General features: G+C 37.0%; 1 protein-coding gene across 2 annotated transcripts in view; it reads right to left on the bottom strand.

Annotated features, from left to right (window-relative positions):
- Positions 1-507: 507 nt before the first annotated feature.
- The window catches only part of LOC120539070 (histone H3-like centromeric protein cnp1), a 47,197-nt gene continuing 26,986 nt past the window's right edge, over positions 508-20,718 (bottom strand). For both annotated transcript variants that reach the window (XM_039768799.1, XM_039768798.1), the window contains exons 4-5: positions 16,063-16,137; positions 508-739 (exon numbers count right to left, since the gene is read on the bottom strand). In XM_039768799.1, coding sequence (XP_039624733.1) covers positions 605-739; positions 16,063-16,137 — 210 coding nt within the window. In that variant the 3' untranslated portion in view covers positions 508-604. The remainder of the gene's footprint in view (positions 740-16,062; positions 16,138-20,718) is intronic.

The following is a 20,718-nucleotide window of genomic DNA, read 5'->3' as shown; positions in this document are numbered from 1 at the left end:
GAGATTGCCTATTGCATAAAATTTCCTTTAGTGTTCTTATCAGCAGCTTGGATTTTTATGATGGGAATCTAGAGGAAAACCTTGAACTTGATCCCTTTGTTAATGGTAGTAGTGGTTTGCAAGCAGAGAGGGTTGAAAACAGGAGAAATGACTGTGGATAATTACTCCCGCAAGACAAGGGCTAAACTGATTTGAAAACAGGTGGCTTTTGAAGGCACAAACAAAGAAGTCTTTTGGGATCAATTAAGCATTCTTCCAAATCACCTCCCTTGGTTCCTGTCTCTCTCTCTCTCCAGATTTCTAAAGTGCTCCTGAAGACCCCCCTGTGCAAATGTCATTCAAACTCACCAATTCATACTTTAAATGCAAATGTTTACAATTTTGAATTGTATACAGTACTTGGAAAACATCTGACAGTTATTTCATCTTTAGAAACTGAACAGAAAAAAGTTAACACAAGACTGGTTACTAAAAAAACTATTTAATTATGAATACACTAATAGAAAATATATACAATTTTTAAAACACATTTATTTACATATGACATCAAAGTATAAAATTATTGGAAATAAAAAAGCAATAGAAAGAAATATCCATCTATAGCTTATGTCAAGTCATCCCTTTGACCACGTATTCTGCGGGCCAGCTGTATGTCTTTGGAATACAAGGTAACTCTCTTGGCATGTATCGCACATAGGTACGAATCCTGAAAGAGACGGACAAGAAAGGCCTCTGCTGCCTACAAATACAAAGAAAGGAGTCAAGAGTCACTTTTACAAGCTCTAACATACACTACAACACCTAAAACAGAACTTTAATATTTTATATACACCTTTTCATAAAAGTTGACAAAGTGGTTCAGCAATTCACAAAAATTAAAAATCCTTTAATTCAACTTATTTGTACATGTATGGATGAGAAACTACTAATGTTACAGTATTTACCAAAAAAAAAAAAAAAAAAAAAGAGGTTTAGTAGTGGACCTTCACCTGGGAAATTTCAGTATTCTGATAAAATATTACTAATCAGTGAAGCAACAAATTCATCCACTTACCAAGCACAGTGGCTGTAAAAGGCCTCCTGTATAAATTTAACTGTTGTGTTTTGGAACAATACCCTGCCGCCAGATTAATCTTCTCCAATGTTAGAGCATTATTATTTCAAAGAACATATTTTTACTTTTCTTTAGAGCAGCAAGCCAGGCATGTCACTATCAACGTATTGCTTCTGGTAAAGAAGATATGTGATGTTAATGGTTGCACCAAAAAAGTAGCCCCACAAAAATATTGGTTTCATGGTCAACCCCATGGCTCCAAATAAACTGTAATTGATAGTGTTCCTCATCATTAAATTTCTTCACTATCATCATCCATTGTGTTCTACAGATAATAAAAATAAATTTTATTGATATAGCACCTTTTCCAGGGCATATGTTAATGTTCCATGAATAAGTCTTGCACACATTCTGTCCTTTCATTTTTGGAAGCATGTACATTCACAAAACATTACTAACCTAAAACACTGTGATTAGAGATATTTGTTTACACTGATGTTTGATCAATCCTAGAGCAGGGGTCTCCAACCTTTATTCCCATGAAAGCTAATTTTACAAAATGAAAACGTTCGAGAGCTACTCATGTTTTCTAACGTTTATTCTCATAGCTTATTTCAACCCAAACAAACTGATTAAGCTTGTTTTGCCTGAACATTTACAAAATGTTGGTGTCCACAACTCACATTTTGCATTAAAACATCACAAAAATTGTTTAGTTCACCTGCAAGTACATTTTGTATTTGTAGTGTATGTCGCACTATTGAGTTAAAACATGAATGCTGTCAAAACCAAACAATGCAATTCCAAATAAATGAATAAGTCATATCTGTGTGTCATTTTGTTCCATGTCACTATTTCAATTCACAAGAGTATTCACATGTCCAGTTGCACGCGTGATGTGTTTTTTAGTAAGTCAGATGACTGGCACTGCATGGAGTCAACAAGAGAGGTGTATGGTGGAGTGTAGACACTTGGGTTCAGTCTTATGGAGGCATTTAAATGTTCACCTGTCAGTATTGTTCTGAACTTTGATTTCATGACATTCATATCACAAAAGGCAGACTCACAGAGGTATGTAGACCCAAACAAAGCAGACATTTTCAGAGCTGCTTGGTGAAAATTCTTAGTTATCTGGCTCCACTAAGCTCCAGAAATACTGAGAATGCTATTGAGACTTTAACTGCACATTACTTTGAAAGTTTATTAATACAGTATATAATATATAAAATCCAATGTCTCTCTGTCTGTATGTATGTCTGTCCGCTTTTCCTGAGAGAGTTACTTAATGGCTTTAGATCAGGTTTTTTTCTATAATTTGCTTGAACATTCCGGTTGATTTGGCAGTTTCTCTAATTTCGTTATGTATTATAGTTCACTTGTGGTAGCAATTTATTTTCCCTGAATCCGAGAAACAGTTAGCAGGCTGATGCTCTCCTCACTCATTCACCAGCTTCGGGGCGTGTACCTTAACTCTGCTTAGCTAGCAAACGACACAGCAATTTAATTCAACTTCGTTTGATATTTAAAATAAAGTGTTACTTAGGTCTTGATGAGTTTGAGTCCAGATGTTCTCTTAAATGTATGCCACATTGAAAAGATAGATTGCAATTCAGATTGTGGATTATGATTTTGTATTAAAATGATCATAATATGATTGTTTGGAAAGATCACTCACCCCTAATTTGACAAATCAAGTTTTCAAATTTATGTAGGATTCATTAACCCTTTGGGGAGCTACTTGGAAAAGGGTTGTGGGCTACCGGTAGCTCACGAGCAACGTGTTGGAGACCCCTGCTCTAGAACATCCTCTGTTAAGGTTCATCAAACCATTAATGATATTACATGTGCCATGAACAGTAAATTCTGTTGTGCTCTTATACTGCATTATTGTTGTTCTGCTTTGCAGAATTTTACATGCATCTTCAACATTTAGGCTCTTTGATGATCGAGAGCACAAGACAAATTTTAATGCATTTTTTCACAAATATTTAGATTTTCTTTATTATTTTACATTTTCTCTAATGTATATCTTATATTACTCAATTGCAACAGGAAAGACCAATTGAATTCTTAATATAGGTATTATAAAAAAGCAATCGATCTTGATGGGAATATTAGCGTTTCTCAAGCTATATTGCTTGTCTTTTCTAAAATTAGACCAAAAATTATTTAAATTAGGCTATTGTGGGCACCAAATAGAGCAGTAACAAAAATTTTACTCATCCTCCTATCATCATGTTAGTTTTGCTGCATGTAAAAAATCTTTACTCTAGTAGCATTTATTATTATTACACACTTCTGCAAATATTAATTACATAATAATAAGAGAATTTAAAATTTCATATGTCAGCCTTTATTTTGATAACTGATGTCTGAATAACCAGATCTGCAACAGAGAGATACGAGAAACAATCAAGCATATAGATTTTCTGAGAATAAGTATTTGAACTGTAACCACAATTACCCACCACGACTCACTAAATGAACCTGAGCAAGTTAATCAATCTACCTGTAATCGAATTGTAAAAAAAACTCTATGAAAAGTCAAAAATAAAGTACAACTATGTATATCAGCATCACAAATGGAAACTGTAAAAAACATAACTGTTATGGGCTTTTGACACATATTCCCACAAATAAATCATGACAATTAGCAGTGTATCTATAACAAAGGAAAGATAATTTTAGGATTCTAGCCTTCGAGGCAATGTTTCAAAGAAATATATAAAAACTGACAAATTAAAATAAAAGGTTAAAATGGGCAAAACAACACAGAACTGGACAGACGATGACCGGAAAAGTGTACTATGCACATTATCGGGAGCTGTGTTTTCTCCATTGAAGATAAGACTGGTATGTGGTGCACATTTAGTGAAGAAGACAACTGAGGACCTGTAAAGTGCATGTTTCTCTTATGCAGTTGTCCATCTGGGCCCTCCCCTACTTTTTCTGTTCCAGTTAGATCTAATTTACCCTCTTTTCTCAAGACAGTAATAGTCACCTATGTACAAAATCTTCAGTTTCTTGGCAATATGTCACATGGAATATCCTTTACTTTGAAAGGAAGAAAAAAAAAAAAAAGTCATTTCACTTTGGCCATTTCAGAACCCAGAACGGAACTTTAGTAATGTCAGAACCTTGTAACACAAGTGAACAGGATAACAAGTTTCAGTAGTCCTAATGCAAATACCAAGGTTTCTGTAATAACCAATAAGCATTAACACATGACTAATTAAGGATAAACTATGGGAGTTTACCATTAGGACACTGATGGAATTGCTGCTGAAAATAATAATAAGAATAAAAATAATAATAATAAAAAAAAGGCTAATGTCACTTTACAGGGTAGTTTAAGTCCTTGATTAGCTTCTCCCCACAAAACTAAAGGATCACACAAACAGTTGTTGGTGAATGGTTTAATTTTATTACTGTCATTGTGGTATATGGCCGGCAGTTTATCCTGGCCAATACCACCACACCACTGGATGGAGTCCTCCCTGCAACATTGAACTGCCCCGAATTCCAGGAAGGCACGCTGCAGAGAAGGACAGGGAGTTGTATTTTACATATAGCCCGGAAGTACTCCCTAGTCACGAGGACGGAACAAACAAAGTACTTCCGGGCTTAAGAAAAAAAGGAGTTTCCACCTGACCCAGAAGTGCTATGAAATCACGTGGACTGAGGGACAGAAGCACCTCCGGGTCAAGGAGTATAAAAGGACAGTGGGAGATCCCAGCAGAGAGAGCCGAGTTGGGAGGAAGGGCGACGGAACTGCTGGGAGGAAAGGAGGATTTATTGTGATTGATTATTGTTGTTACTATTATTATTGAATTATTGAGAATAGTGGAGGTGCTTTGTGCACATTATTGTAAAAATAAATTATTGGGAGTTTTACCTGGTGTTTGAACTTGTTGCCAGAGGGTTCAGGGGTCAACAGCGACCCCTATCTGTCACATCATTCAGCCAGATGTCATAGATAAATGATGTGGAAAAGGTGCTTTATTACCTCACTCTGAACTCAGTCAAGGCTTTTGGTCAAACTATGCCTCGCAAGATGTCTTATTTTTTTCTTCCAGTTCCTGTGATAACTTCTAATATTATAAATAATGTTCGATATTTGGTAGTTCATAGTTCATTTCTGCAGTCTAACCTTGACTGACAAAACTAAGTTTAAAAACAGAAATATGAAAACCAAATTAGTAATGCCACCACTGTTTAAACTGATGAGAATGAGGGTAGAGAATGTTAAAAGGCTGCCTGAAGGAAAGATTTTTCTTTTTTTAAATGAAGATACCTGAACCATATATAATATATTAATATACTGCCCTAAATATCAAAGCCACATACTAGGCTGTGTGATAAGACCAAATTGCTATAATAATTATTAATATGGAATGACATGGTAAAGGATGTCAAAATAATTTTCTGATGCTCAACTTTAACTTTGAATAACATTTTCTACACAGAAAAAAAAAGGTGGAGTCTAATGGTGAGATATATAGCAACCAATAAGTTATTATGAGAAAAGAAAATTAATTGGTATTAATAATATAAGACTATACTTTTTGGCAATCACTCTAACAACAGTTTTATGAGTGTAAACATGTTACATGATTTGTTAGACTTCAAGTCAAAATGTTTCTCTTAGTCAGCTAAAGCAAGAATAAAAGAGAATAATTTAAATTGAGTGTAAACAGTTAATCTACAGCATACTGGCCCCACACAGTGAACAACAGAGTTATTTTGTTTCATGTTTTTGGCTAGAAACACTCATCTATTGACTGCCTCTGGTTTTGGGGTGTTCTCTGGTGGAATGGGATGTTCCCACCTGTGCTGTAAATACAGTCTGATTAGCAGGAATGTAGAGGCATCCTTTGGGCAGAAAGTAACTTCGGTCAAGATCTGTGAATCTTCAACTAGGGCGGACCATATAGTCAAAACCAGAGGATATGAGGAAATAAAAAATATTTTGGAAAATAGTGCTAATACTTGCAATATACATTAGATACAATGCTTTATATACTCTTTAAGAGAAAGACAACTTTCTTTTAAAATACATTGCAAGTCAAATGCAAAAGATGAAGGATCCTCCAAATTTTCTATTTTTTTAAGCAAATTCATGAAAATAAGGCACCTATGAATGTTCAAAATTGAATACAAAGATCATGAAATAATTATTATTATACAAATTATATATAATATATGCTTTTATCCTTAGCAGAAATTAAACCTAACATTTCCTACAAATATCTTGAATGTAGTGTGGTGAAACACATCTATAAAAGTGCCAGTGTTACAATATATTGCAAACTGTACTATATATGCTTTATTTTTAAATGTTGTGTTGCTTTTTCGCCATTTTCATTTTCCAACTGGCTCACTGTGCCAAACAGCCAGAATGTGAATTAGCATATCCATTAATTATCAGATATGGTAAACTCTTCTCCTTAACCATTTCTCTGTTGCTGGTTAGTTAACATTAACCTTTACAACTGACTGAATGTGTGTTTCCTTTGAAAAAATTTAATAGCACTATTAACAGGAGGAGAATACAAAGTGAGGTATTCCATTCTTTTGACATCTGAATTCTAGCATGTACAGTTTGATGCAGCCTAATTTACTCTTATTAGGAGTTCACAATGTAATCATTAAACATTACTGTGTGCACACACATACACCAATTAAATAAATGTGTTTCAGACCTTTGACATTTTTTGTTTTTCCTAAAAGTGCATCAGATAAACTCTAGTCTGAAACTTTCTATGAATGCTTAAATATGTCAGCGTTTCACCTATTTAGCCTTGAATTCGACTGCATAGACAGTTTCTGCATGGACAAGTTTTAGAGTATTTCTCTTCTACATGCCATAGATCAGGGATTGTCAACCTTGGGTGTGACAAATAGGAAGGCTGTGTCGCAGTTTGCCAAAATTGAGTGTGGTAAGTTGTCCAGCTTTATCATGATGCAATCAGTGTTTTGCAGTGTGTCATCATTTGTAGGTAATTTATTAATTAGTGCTCCTGTTCTATGATATGAAAAGAATCAAGCATTGTGTGCACAACTGTCCCCTGTAAATGAAACACAGAAATGTGTGTTCTTACAAGTTCATTTCTGTGTGTGGAGCGTTCGTAAAGGTGAATTTTTGGACCGTTCAATGATCTACAGAGAAGTTGATGTCTTATATTGATTCCAGAGCAAGCCCTGAATTTGAGGTCTGATTGACATTTTTGCCAGGGGGAAAGACAAAAGGGACTGAATTGAATGCAACACCTGCTGCTTACACTTGGCCAACTCTCCCGTTTGCAATCCTGGCAGTAGCGCAGCAATTTTAACTGTAGAACACATCTGTTTTTGAACTGCAGTGCAGGTGTTATTGGGGGACAAAGCTTGTTGACTGTTTTTCATTGCTTAGTGGTGTGCCAGCACCCATTACATCATGAGGGTTTCCAATCCCTCAAACCCCTTGACTGTGTGTCATTTCCTTGCAGCACTTGATGTTCTGCAGGATACCCCAACTACCAGGTTGTCAAATGAGTGTCTAAGCTTCACAGGGAACACATTTACAAAATTACTGAGATTTATAAAGGTAAAATTGCTTATTTTACATGTTAGGCATGGAGTTAAAAACTTATTTTTTTAAAAATTCAGTTTGTCTACCTTCAGTACTGCATGTAGTTCAATTTGTGGTTCAAAAATTAGAAATTTGACTTCTTTGTCTTCAAATGTGATATTACATTTACTGCATTTTCTAGGGGTGCAGGGCAAAGAATAATTTGGGAAACCAGAGCCAAAGACAAATGTAAGAGCTTTCAGTTCTGAAATTTACTACATGACTCACAGGATGCCAAAGTGTGAATGTTAGTGGTAGCAAGAAAACTGTAATAAACACAGTTAGACTAAAAGAAATAGCATTATGCAGGCCAAAATTACTTTGCGACAGCTATGTGAAATATATCATTAACTAGCAAAATACCCGCGCTTTGCAGCGGCGAAGTACTGCCTTAAAATTTTTATTAAGAAAATTAAAACATTTTAAAACGGAGGGAAAATATACCAATAATTATTTCTTAAGGATCTCTTTGTATACCACATTGTCAGTTCGGCCCTCGGGTTTTAATATGACCAAGCTGTACGCGGAGCTTACTCTTAAAGCATGCAATGTACAGTTGGCCATGTGAAAAGTAATCTTGTCTCAAATCTCACAGCTTGGATTGCTGCTGTCATAATCGGTTTGAGTTTCATGGTTTGTTTCAATTACGACAGTATTTGCAGGACTTGTGTTGAAGTGACATTCGGCATCTATCAAGCGTTCTAAGCATACAACCGGTTTCATCGATAACGTCGCATCCAGCTTTTGAGAGTTTAAACATTCATAAACATCAAAGTGTCTACTACTGAAATCGTCACCTGTGAATCTAAGATGTTTCATAGGCATTGGCGGTTGTCGAAAGGTGTAAAATATTTGGCCATTTCGGTACACTTGAAAGCGACAACCGAATAACTCAGCGGCAGCCATCAACTCACATGCAGAATCATAGGTAAAGGGCTTAAGCATTTCACTCTTATAGTGATCCTGTGTAGTATAATTATCTCCTGTACCGTCATCAGTCCACACCTTGAACATGTCCCAGTCATTCAATACATAAGACACAATGTTCCTCCGGATATCAAGAGTGAGCCTGATATGGCCATGAAATATGCAACAAAGAGAATGGAAAAGGCAGGTGCCATCTCCAGACATGGAAAGCACTCGGTAAGTGACAGTTCTTTGATTGATGGTGATCACCATGATAGACTTGTTAATGGGGGTACGGTTGGAACGATAAAGGAAATGGGTACATGAACAATGTGAAGAAAGTCTGAAATACCTACACAATAACTATTAACGTAATAAACGAACAACAGCGGAGAAGCCGTGGATTCAATAAAAAGGCTGTAGTTATCAGCAGGGAGACGTGAATCCTGTAGCGAAGTAAGGAAAGGAATGTAGAGACCGGAGTGGACGGAGGGCCTTATATAGGCTGGCAGCCAACAACGTGGGAGGCGTGGGGATGGGGGACCCAAAGCCGCCTCACACGGTGACCGAGCTGCAGGCTATAGACGTATATACAGTGGTGTGAAAAACTATTGGCCCCCTTCCTGATATCTTATTCTTTTGCATGTTTGTCACACAAAATGTTTCTGATCATCAAATACATTTAACCATTTGTCAAATATAACACAAGTAAACACAAAATGCAGTTTTTAAATGATGGTTTTTATTATTTAGGGAGAAAAAAAATCCAAACCTACATGGCCCTGTGTGAAAAATTAATTGCCCCCTTGTTCAAAAATAACCTAACTGTGGTGTATCACACGGAGTTCAATTTCGTAGCCACCCCAGGCCTGATTACTGCCACACCTGTTTCAATCAAGAAATCACTTAAATAGGAGCTGCCGGACATAGAGAAGTAGACCAAAAGCACCTCAAAAGCTAGACATCATGCCAAGATCCAAAGAAATTCAGGAACAAATGAGAACAGAAGTCATTGACATCTATCAGTCAGGTAAAGGTTATAAAGCCATTCTAAAGCTTTGGGACTCCAGCGAACCACAGTGAGAGCCATTATCCACAAATGGCAAAAACATGGAACAGTGGTGAACCTTCCCAGGAGTGGCCGGCCGAACAAAATTACCCCAAGAGCGCAGAGCGACTCATCCGAGAGGTCACAAAGACCCCAGGACAGCGTCTAAAGAACTGCAGGCCTCACTTGCCTCAATTAAGGTCAGTGTTCACGACTCCACCATAAGAAAGAGACTGGGCAAAAACGGCCTGTATGGCAGATTTCCAAGGCGCAAACCACTGTTAAGCAAAAAGAACATTAGGGCTGGTCTCAATTTTGCTAACAAACATCTCAATGATTGCCAAGACTTTTGGAAAAATACCTTGTGGACTGATGAGACAAAAGTTGAACTTTTTGGAAGGCAAATGTCCCGTTACATCTGGCGTAAAAGGAACACAGCATTTCAGAAAAGAATATCATACCAACAGTAAAATATGGTGGTGGTAGTGTGATGGTCTGGGGTTGTTTTGCTGCTTCAGGACCTGGAAGGCTTGCTGTGATAGATGGAACCATGAATTCTACTGTCTACCAAAAATCCTGAAGGAGAATGTCCGCCATCTGTTCGTCAACTCAAGCTGAAGCGATCTTGGGTGCTGCAACAGGACAATGACCCAAAACACACCAGCAAATCCACATCTGAATGGCTGAAGAAAAACAAAATGAAGACTTTGGAGTGGCCTAGTCAAAGTCCTGACCTGAATCCAATTGAGATGCTATGGCATGACCTTAAAAAGGCGGTTAATGCTAGAAATCCCTCAAATAAAGCTGAATTACAACAATTCTGCAAAGATGAGTGGGCCAAAATTCCTCCAGAGCGCTGTAAAAGACTCATTGCAAGTTATCGCAAATGCTTGATTGCAGTTATTGCTGCTAAGGGTGGCCCAACCAGTTATTAGGTTCAGAGGGCAATTACTTTTTCACACAGGGCCATGTAGGTTTGGATTTTTTTTTCTCCCTAAATAATAAAAACCATCATTTAAAAACTGCATTTTGTGTTTACTTGTGTTATATTTGACTAATGGTTAAATGTGTTTGATGATCAGAAACATTTTGTGTGACAAACATGCAAAAGAATAAGAAATCAGGAAGGAGGCAAATAGTTTTTCACACCACTGTATGTATGTAAGTAGGATTCAGTTAGTGTTGGAAACCCGCATACCCAATTTCTTGAAGATGGGCCCATAAGTAACAAAGACCGTTGGAAAGTTCAATATGGCAGCCGACAGTGGCATCATACAACCAAAATAAGTACATACATTGGTTTCGGTTAGCGCAGGGAAGCCGCCTGCCAAATTTCATTAAGATGGGGCTATAAATAAGAAAGTTCAACATGGCGGACGTTGTCGACCGTTACGTGTAGAATTTCGAAATGAAACCTGCTTAACTTTTCTAAGTAAGTTGTAAAGAAGGAGCCTGCCAAATTTCAGCCTTCTACCTACACGGGAAGTTGGAGAAATAGTGACGTTGGAAAGTTCAATATGGCAGGTGAGAGTGGCATCATACCACCAAAATAAGTACGTACATCGGTTTCGGTTAGCGCAGGGAAGCCACCTACTAAATTTAGTGAAGATGGGGTGAGCCTTCTACCTACACGGGAAGTTGGAGAATTAGTGATGAGTGAGTCAGTGAGGGCTTTGCCTTTTATTGGTATAGAAGATCACATCTGTTGGTGCCTTAATTGTTGGATGGAACATATATTTTTTGATGTATTAATTTACAAAGACAGGCTCTTTGACTCATTCTGATGCCCAATTTCATCTTAGCCTTTCCTGGAGATCCATGCTGCAATATTATTCTTACCTAAAAGGCTACAAGGACTTCATGACCATCTCAGAATATAGTAAGCAAGAAACATAGGCTCTGAAAGGTAGTTTCTTCAAAGTATGCATGAATAAAAATATAAACAATTTACATGAAGTTATTAAGGGGATTCCATGTTCAGGGATGGTTCTCCTGTGTATTCAAGAAGTGTGTGCACAGCTCCAACAACACTGTTAAGTTTGCCAATGACAAGTTTGGGCTTGTTTCCAACAATGATGAAGAGGTCTATCTGGATGAGGTAGAGAACATGGCAGTATGGTGCCAAGCTCATAACTGAATCACTGAATGCCTGTAAGATCAAGGAGCTAGTGGTGGACTTCAGGCCAAAGCTGCAGCAGATCTGTGGCCCGATCAGCATAAATGGAGTTCCTGTGGAGAGGGAGAGTCTTCACATACTTGGGTATGTTCCTCACCAAGGACCATGGACCCAGCACACACAAACTCAGGTCAGGAAGGCAAGACAGTGACATTATCACCTGAGGTGGCTGAGGAAATTCAGGGTCTCCCTAATAATTTTGAAAACTTTTTACAATGGTACCATAGACAGCATCCTAACACAAAGTTGCAGATCATGGTTTGGGAATTGCTCAGTCCAAGATTGCAAAACCCTGCAGAAAGTTGTATGTTCAGCAGAGTGCATCTCAAGGTTTAAAGTGCCCTCTCTGCTGGACATCTATACCAAGTGCTGTAGGAGCAGGGAAATTAAAATAATTATGGATTCTACCCACTCCAGCAAACAGACTATTCAGTCTGCTCAACTTAGGCAAGCAGCTATGTAGCCTAATGGCAAAAAACGACAGACTCAAGAGGAGCTTTAACCTCAGCCAATTGGAATCATAAACTCTGACATGCCAACAAACATTTGAACCTAAAGCTCAGTATAACTCAGTGCTCAGCCACTTTAGAAGACGGCCTAAGAGAAGGTTTATGGATGTTGTGGGAGAGGAAATGCAGGTGATGGGTGTAACACAGCAAGATGCAGCGGACAGGAAGAGGATGATAATAATAAATTTTATTTATATTGCACTTTGTAGCACTTTGAGATTGCTAACATATAGAGTAGGAATAAAATAGTAAAACAAGAAAATCTATTTATACTTTAACAAAATATCTTTCTAAAAAGCAATCTCAAAGTGCTACAGAGTAAAAAATAAAACTTTAACAAAATGTCTTTCTAAAAAGATGAGTTTTTAGGTTTCGTTTAAAAGCATCAGTTTACTGTGGGGCTCTCAGGTAGTCAGGGAGGGCATTCCACAGTACTGCAAAGCTTGGTTCTAGCGACTTGGAGAGTGTTTGTGTGTACAGAGTGGAGGGTGCGTGAGGAGGTATGAAGGGTAAGGAGTTCCTGTAAGTAAAGGGGGACATGTCCATAAATGCACTGATGGGTGAGGAGAACGACCTTATACCCTATTCTGAGTGGGACAGGGAGCCAGTGAAGGGTTTTCAGGATTGGGGTGATATGGTCATGCTTTCACACTCTCATCAGGATCCTGGCAGTGCAGTTCTGAATATACTGGAGTCTCTGAATACTCTTGCCAGGAATCCCGATGATGATCCGCTGTGGCTACCCCTAATGGATGCAGCTGAAAGTTTAATTAAATTTAAATTACATTTAGTTAATTTAATGATCTTTTCCTTAATTTTATTATTATTTATTCTATTGTGGGTTTCTTTATGTTTTGCACAATTGTGGAGTAGGCTAGCTTTTTCATTTCACTGCATGTTGTATCTGTATAATGGTGTGTGTCACGAATAAAACTGTTGAATCTTGAACAATCCCGTTGTGGTTAAGATCTGCTGTGTTTTGCGGAGTCACTTCTTTGTTGATTCTGTGAAGGCAGTGTTAACTCTGAATTATCCAGTGTCAAACTGTGGACAGTCTATCCGCATACATAAAGGGGATCCACCAATTGTAATAAATGGATGTCCATTTTGGAATACATTTGTAACAATGACTCAGGACTCTTCTTTATTTAGGAGTATGTTCCAGAACAGTTTGGTGCTGAAACCTGGGGTGTTCCCTTATTTCACCGCAACCATCTTTCCTGCATTGCTCTTGAGCTAGGCAGGTCTACCATACCCTAAAATTCCTCACTGCCACTAATTCATTTTTGCAGCCAGAAGTTTCCTAGCTGCTGGACGGATATGATGGAGGTCAGATTGGATGGTTGAATATTTTGAGAGAGTGTTATGCAAATTTGTTTTGTGCATTTGCAGATTTCAAAATTGTAGTCTACTGTAATAGATAGGGCTTAGAGGTTAGAACATTTTAACAATAAATGACAGAAAACCAAGTAAATAAAATATACAAAGAAACTATATCAGACCTCTTGCTTGCCTAAAGGAGAATTTACCACCATCTCAGGAACTGGGATGCAACGCATGCTACCAGAATGTAGGAATAGTACCAAAGGGCTCCTCAATGTGTGGTGACTGGGTCGAGCATACAAGTGCATTGTGGAAATGCAAAATCTACCAGAGATACCTGTGGTTGGGGTTCTTTTCAGAAGTACAAAGGAATTTCTGTTATTACACAAGACGGGGCTCCACCAATTGGTGAGTAAGCACTATTGTCTACTGGTATGATAATAAACAGAGGTCACCAGTATCAGAGGGGGCTTGCAGGGAAGTAGGTATTCTAGATCTCTCTTTGTGCTTAAGATAAAGGGTCTCTCTCTCTCACACTATAGTAAGCAAGAGGAAGAGTTTCCATTTCTGAAAAGTGTTCTTAAAAAACATAACAGAAAACAAAATAAAAAATACTGTAGAAGCTGCACAGAAAGAAAAAAAGTAAAATAATAACAGGACATAACTAATAACAGGAAAGAATAGGCTTAGATAAGAGACAGAGGATTTAAAAGAAGACAGCAGAAATATCTGGTTATGTATCACAAATGGTGGAAGTCCGTCTCAGTGGCTGCAATCCCAGCAGCAACTTTTAGGTTAAAAATAAACCAACAAATAATACTAAACGCTCTGTTGCATTGCTCCTAAACTAAAAATACAGATGTGATATGCTATCAGGCCTGAAAGCTAATTTTGTATTTTTGTATTATCCATTGAGTATCGCTTAGCAAACGATTTCAACTATATTGTTTTTGCTAAAATTCCTCGTGGGACAGCTAAACTGTTATCTGTCTGTCTGTCTGTCTTACTATGTAATCTCTCAAACACATGAAGGACTTGACTAAGCAAGCCATACTTCTGATAGCAGATTGTGGGGACAAGCACAAGATCTAGCCCCCCCCACTTCTATTACTATTTAAAATTTGTAATTGCTACTTGTTGAATTCTGTGCTAAATATATGTAAACAATTTGACTGATCGTTAAAAGTCTTAAGTATCTTAAGAATAAAACTGAGGAGGAACTGATTAAACACTTACTGCTTTCCCCCCGTCTCTTTCTCTTTATGTGACTATCTTAACTAAATATAAGAGATTTCCTTTAGACATACAGTATACCAGGGGCCTCCAACCTTTTTTCCCCTGAGAGGTACTTTTACAAAATGAAAATGGCCAAGAGCTACTCAAGTTTTCCAACGTTTATTCTCATAGCTTATTTCAACCAAAACAAACTGAATATGCTTGTTTTGCATGAACATTTAAAAAATGTTGGTGTCTACAACTCACATTTTGAATTAAAACATCACAAACAATATTTAGTTCACCTGCAAATGCATTTTGTGTGTCTGTATACATTTTCTAGTGTTTCTCACACTATTGAATTCAAACATGAATGCTGTCAAAACAAAACAATAACAAATACACAGTTATGACTTATTCATTTGACATTTTGTTCCATGTCACTATTTCAATTCACAAGAGTATTCACATGTCCAGTTGCACGCATGATGTGTTTTTTTAGTTAGTCAGATGACTGGCACTGCATGGAGTAAGCAAGAGAGGTGTATGGTGGAGTGTAGACACTTGGGTTCACTCTTATGGAGTCATTTAAATGTTCATCTGTCAGTCTTGTTCTGAACTTTGATTTCATGACATTCATGTCACAAAAGGCAGACTCACAGTGGTATGTAGACCCAAACAAAGCAGACATTTTCAGAGCTGCTTGGTGAAGATTCTTATAGTTACCTGGCACTACTAAGGTCCATAAATGCTGAGAATGCTGTTGAGACTTTAACTGCACATTATTTTGAAGGTTTACTAATATATAAAATATATAAAATCCAGTATCTGTCTGTCCACTTTTCCTGAGAGAACTACTTAATAGATTTAGATCGGTTTTTTCTATAATTTGCTTGAACATTCAGGTTGATTTTGCAGCTTCTCTCATTTCACTATGTATCATAGTTTGCTTGTGGTACCGATTTATTTGCACGAATCCAAGAAACCCGCAGCGGGCTGAGGGGAGGGGCCTTCCTCATTCACTCGCCAGCTTCAGGGCGTGTTCCTTAATTCCACTTAGCTAACTTTGTTTGATATTTAAAATAAAGTGTTACTTAGGTCTTGATGAGTTTGAGTCCGGATATTCTCTTAAGTGTATGCAACACTGAAAAGACAGTAGCTCTAATCGTAACATTTGGACAACCCAAGGACGATTAAGATTACCATTCTGTCTCAGCTTACCTCTTGAAGAGCAGCAAGGGCCAGGGCCTGCCATTTCAAATCCATTTGTGTGAGATCCTTACACACCTCTCGCACCTGTAATACATATACACAATATAAGATGCAAATACTTTTTTTATGGTTAATATTTCTTTTGACTAATGCTATCTTAGCCTTGCATTCCAGCTAAAACTGCACAAAGCCTACTCTGACTTGACAGTAATGTCCTGGTAAATCATTTACTTTTATGAAAAAAGTAGATGGGTCAGGATTGGGGAAAGGGCAAAGCATGCCTTCGACCCACAATGTACATTATTAACTTATAAACGTGTTGGCACATCCAGAATGTTATGGCAACCATCTTGTGGGAATCATCAAACCAAATGAATGCTCTGCATGTTGTACAACAGTGAGATAAAACTGGTCCATTTTAAAGACCAAATGCATTATATGGTAGTGTTTCCTCACAATGTTCCTGTATTTAAGGATGATAATGCTCCCACACACGTAGTACTGCTAAACTAATTCAAGAGTGGTTTAATGAATGCCAGTATGAACTGAAACACCATCTACAGTCTCACCAAATCCCAGATTTAAACATCATGGCACCTTTAAGGGAAGTTTTAGAGTGCAGAGTGAGAAGCACGTTTCTATCCTGATCCCACAAAGAACTGGAAGCGTTTCTCCTCAAGTGTGAAAACCTACTATACAGAGCTCAGGACTTTATAGACAGTAGTCCAAGGAAGACTGAATGCAAAATATGGCCTTACTCCTTATTGGGTGGTTCATATTAATATATTGTTATGGGTTTCCACTATTTTGTTCACTTGTATTCTCTTTTTTTCTCTACATTTAATATTATGCCAAAAAAGCTGGGTGGTGTGTGTGTATGATTGTGGGAGGTAAATCCTAGCATGCAGAGAGAAAAGCAGTAATGTTTGAATTATGGCTCTACGTTTACGTTAAGATCTGTGGTCCAGGTTCAAGTTCATGAGCATGTATATATCCAGTATAAAGACATTCTTACTTAGACATATATTACTGAACAGTTAGATACAAGCATTGTAATATCAATAGCTGACAAAAAATAGACAATCAAACAGTAAATGCATCAAACTATGTATATTAAATTAACACACAATCTTCTCTCCCCAAAAACACCTTGTACATGCAAGCAGTTGTAAGCATGGTTATATAGTTAATGAACAAATGCAGAGAAACCTTATAACTCAATGGTAAAAGGTATAAAAGAATCTATTAACACAACTGCAAATGGTCTCGTACCATTTACAACAATGGAGCAGGGAGAAAAGCAATTATGCAGGATTGTTTGCCGTCAGTTAATAATAATAAATATACATAGAACCTTTCCCATGCTCAAGGCACTTCACAGAGTCTCAGAAAGGTATTGTGAGTAATTGGAGGAATTTGTAGTCCCTAATGAATGTTATGACCAAACAACACCACAAAGAAGTACTAAAAAGTATATTCATAATTGTGCCTGTTATCCAGGGAAAAAAATGATTCAGTTACTTATTGTGATGCTGAAAGATAATGACCATTAGATTCATAATTGATTTTAAATTAAAAAAAACTGCTGACATTACCGTTATCAACATATAACTGTGTGTAACCACACATAAACCATTCTATCTGATAAATTAGATAGCTTGTGCAGAAGAAACAACTTTATGTCTTACGTTTAGGCATGAGAATGCCAGGTATTTTTTATTAAAAATAATAAAAAAAAAAAACTATGGTGGGGATTCACACAATATGAATGCATGAATCCCATTTTTATAAATGTAATGGGATGCTATTTAAAACACAGCCCAAGTTGGTCCATGACATGTACTGCACATAGGTCCCTTAGACAAAAACAGCAATATTACACTTTGATCAATTGAATTACAAAACATGCTCCTTATCAGTAAAATTTGGGTTTGCATACAAGCATACAGGTCATGTCTTTGAGGAAGACAGGTAAATAACCTGAACAATAAAACCAGATAACAATAATTTATATAGCAACGTCGCAATTTAAATGTAAATTCTAGACTCACTTTGGATTTCACAAAGTAAATGGAGAACTTTAAATGGCTATAGCCATATGAAAAATCTGCCAGAGTAAAGTGAAGAATTGTACTGATACTGCTATTTGTGTGCATCTCACTCAACACCTCCAAGACATAAACTCTGATGATGTCAAGCTTGCAGCTATACCAAGTAAGCAGCAAACCCTGAACACAACTTTTAACAAATTCCCTAGCAGTTGCGGAAAAAGCAAAATGTACAACGTAGCCTGTTGCATATTTTTATTTGCAAAGCTCTTTGTCAATACAGTATAGTAGAGAATGCAGGATCATAGCTGTCCACAGAGGGGGACAAGAAGGGCATGCAAAGGAAAGGAATTGCAATATTGCTGTCCTTACATTAATGGATTTGGACTAAAATTACAGTGGCAAAACTATTAATTACAATGCATTTTCAACCTTTATTTTGCATTGCAGGCTTTTACTACTTAACTGTACACCAATCATTTGTCATTTACAATCAATCAATCTGAAAATTACTCAGTTATATTTCTATGAAAAGTTCATTATTCACAATGAAACTCCATATTCTAAAATCTGCATCCAGTGCATGCACCAACAAAGTTTAAATTGCCCAACTGTCCAAAATTAATAATAAGCATGCTGGGTGATGTTGCTATTTAAAAGTGTTGTGCTATGAGCTATTATTTTAGCACCATTACTAAATAAATAATGTTTACAAAGAAAGTGGAGAGGAAGAGTGTTACAGTCCCTCCATTATCCCCTTTTCTCACCACCTAAACACAATTTATCATTTTATTGAGAAAGAACCCATTGTTTTTAAAATGTTATTGTGCTAAGCATTACATCCATTTATTATGCGTTTTAATTATTTATATCACATTACATACCCATTTCATTATAGGAGGAAAAATAACTGGTTTCCAAAAATTAATAAAACAATTGTTTACATTTCTGCTGTAACCAAACAAACACACTAGTGAAAACGAACTGTCTATGAAGTGTTAAACGAGTACGCAATTAAGTGTTTTGGGTGCTTCATATTATGCAGAAATCCTTGATGGACTGTAACACAGGTGTTTCCATTTGTGTGGGTATTTTATTAGCAAAAGCAGCTTCACTATTGCTAGATTACCCTTTTGTAATTGGGTTCAGGAAAACTGGATACTGCTGCAATTTGCCTTTTCAGGTTGGCAAAAACATGTTAATATTTCTGCATGTACACCCACATCATAAGAAAAATTAATGCAGTACCTTAGTTGGTTGGTACATAGCTTTCACCAAAGCAGGAATGAAGGAGTGAAAGTTGGCCGAAATATTCCTGATCTGTCAGCCAGTTCTCCAAGAAGCTGACTCAAGGTAGTCAAAATAAACCGACAAAAAACAAGAAAGCTCTTCAGTGCACATACACAGAATTTGCCCACTTAAAAGGGAACTAAAATTGAGTCTATACATCATATTTATCACTTTTGAGGTTTAATACATTTGTCACATCATTGCACATTATAAAACAGCAACTTTGCTATGAATACCATGAAGGCGGTGATGCAGTAATGAAGCAGGATAAAGAACCCAATAGTGTGAACTGGCTATAGAAATGATGACCGCCAGCAGGTGCAATGGCTATGGTGTAAGCTGCCAGCTCAAACCAGTCAGCACAGTGATATCAGCCATGCCTGGAAAGGGATGAGAGAATAGACGTGTGGTGAAGGGGAAATGACGAGTGGGAGAATTGTCTAGCGTGGAGGGGAGAAAGTTGTGTGCGACAGCAGATGGAGAAAAAGTCTTGGTTATTAGTTCGCCATGCACAATGGCCCTTTCAAACAAGCAACAGCAGCTAATGCAGCTTCATGACGCGGAAGACTATACATAGTTCAGTTCTCTATATCTTTGGAACTAGTTTTGTCCCTCACTATCCTTACCTCTCTCATTTTGAAACTCAAACCCTAATAAAGTAGTTTTTGTTGTTATTTATTAACTGCATTCTTTGGCTCAAGTCTTCTTTTCCTTTATAATTTAGACCTGCGATATATTATTATATGCACCCATTTTCATTTAGGAAGCTTGGTTGCATTTCCATACTTGATCAAAGGTGTCCCCATGATATTTCACTATGTATATGCAAATATTTCAAAATCTGAAAATATCCAAAATACTTCTGGTTCCAGGCATTCCAGACTAGAAATACTCAACCTGTCAGAATATGAATAATGTTTTATTGTTATAGTGCCTTTCTCATGTTATAAACCTTAGCATTCAAAATTTCTAAAACATTGTCATGACATTCTGTCTTACAAAGTTTGGCATAAGAGGTAGCTAGTTTAAGAAGCATTTAGCAATTAACAAGTGGGTTAGGGAACATGAGTAACATGCTACTTTAATTATCATTGGCTTTGGGAAACACTCATAAAATTAACAATATTAAAAAGGTAGAGTTTATGATGTTTTTAACATTGCTATGGGGAAACTCATTGATTGTCATTTCTTCAGTTTAAGTCTTATTGTTCCCCTGTGTATATACTCCAATATCATCACACAGTACTTACTATTTGAGTGCACCTTGTAAAAATGTGAAAAAAGTAGTAACAGCAATACAATGTAATTAGGAATTGCAAAACTACCA

Source organism: Polypterus senegalus, chromosome 11 (assembly GCF_016835505.1).
Source record: "Polypterus senegalus isolate Bchr_013 chromosome 11, ASM1683550v1, whole genome shotgun sequence".
NCBI lineage: Eukaryota > Metazoa > Chordata > Cladistia > Polypteriformes > Polypteridae > Polypterus > Polypterus senegalus.
The sequence above is the reverse complement of the archived record's forward strand: the minus strand, read 5'-3'. Positions and strand labels throughout refer to the sequence as shown.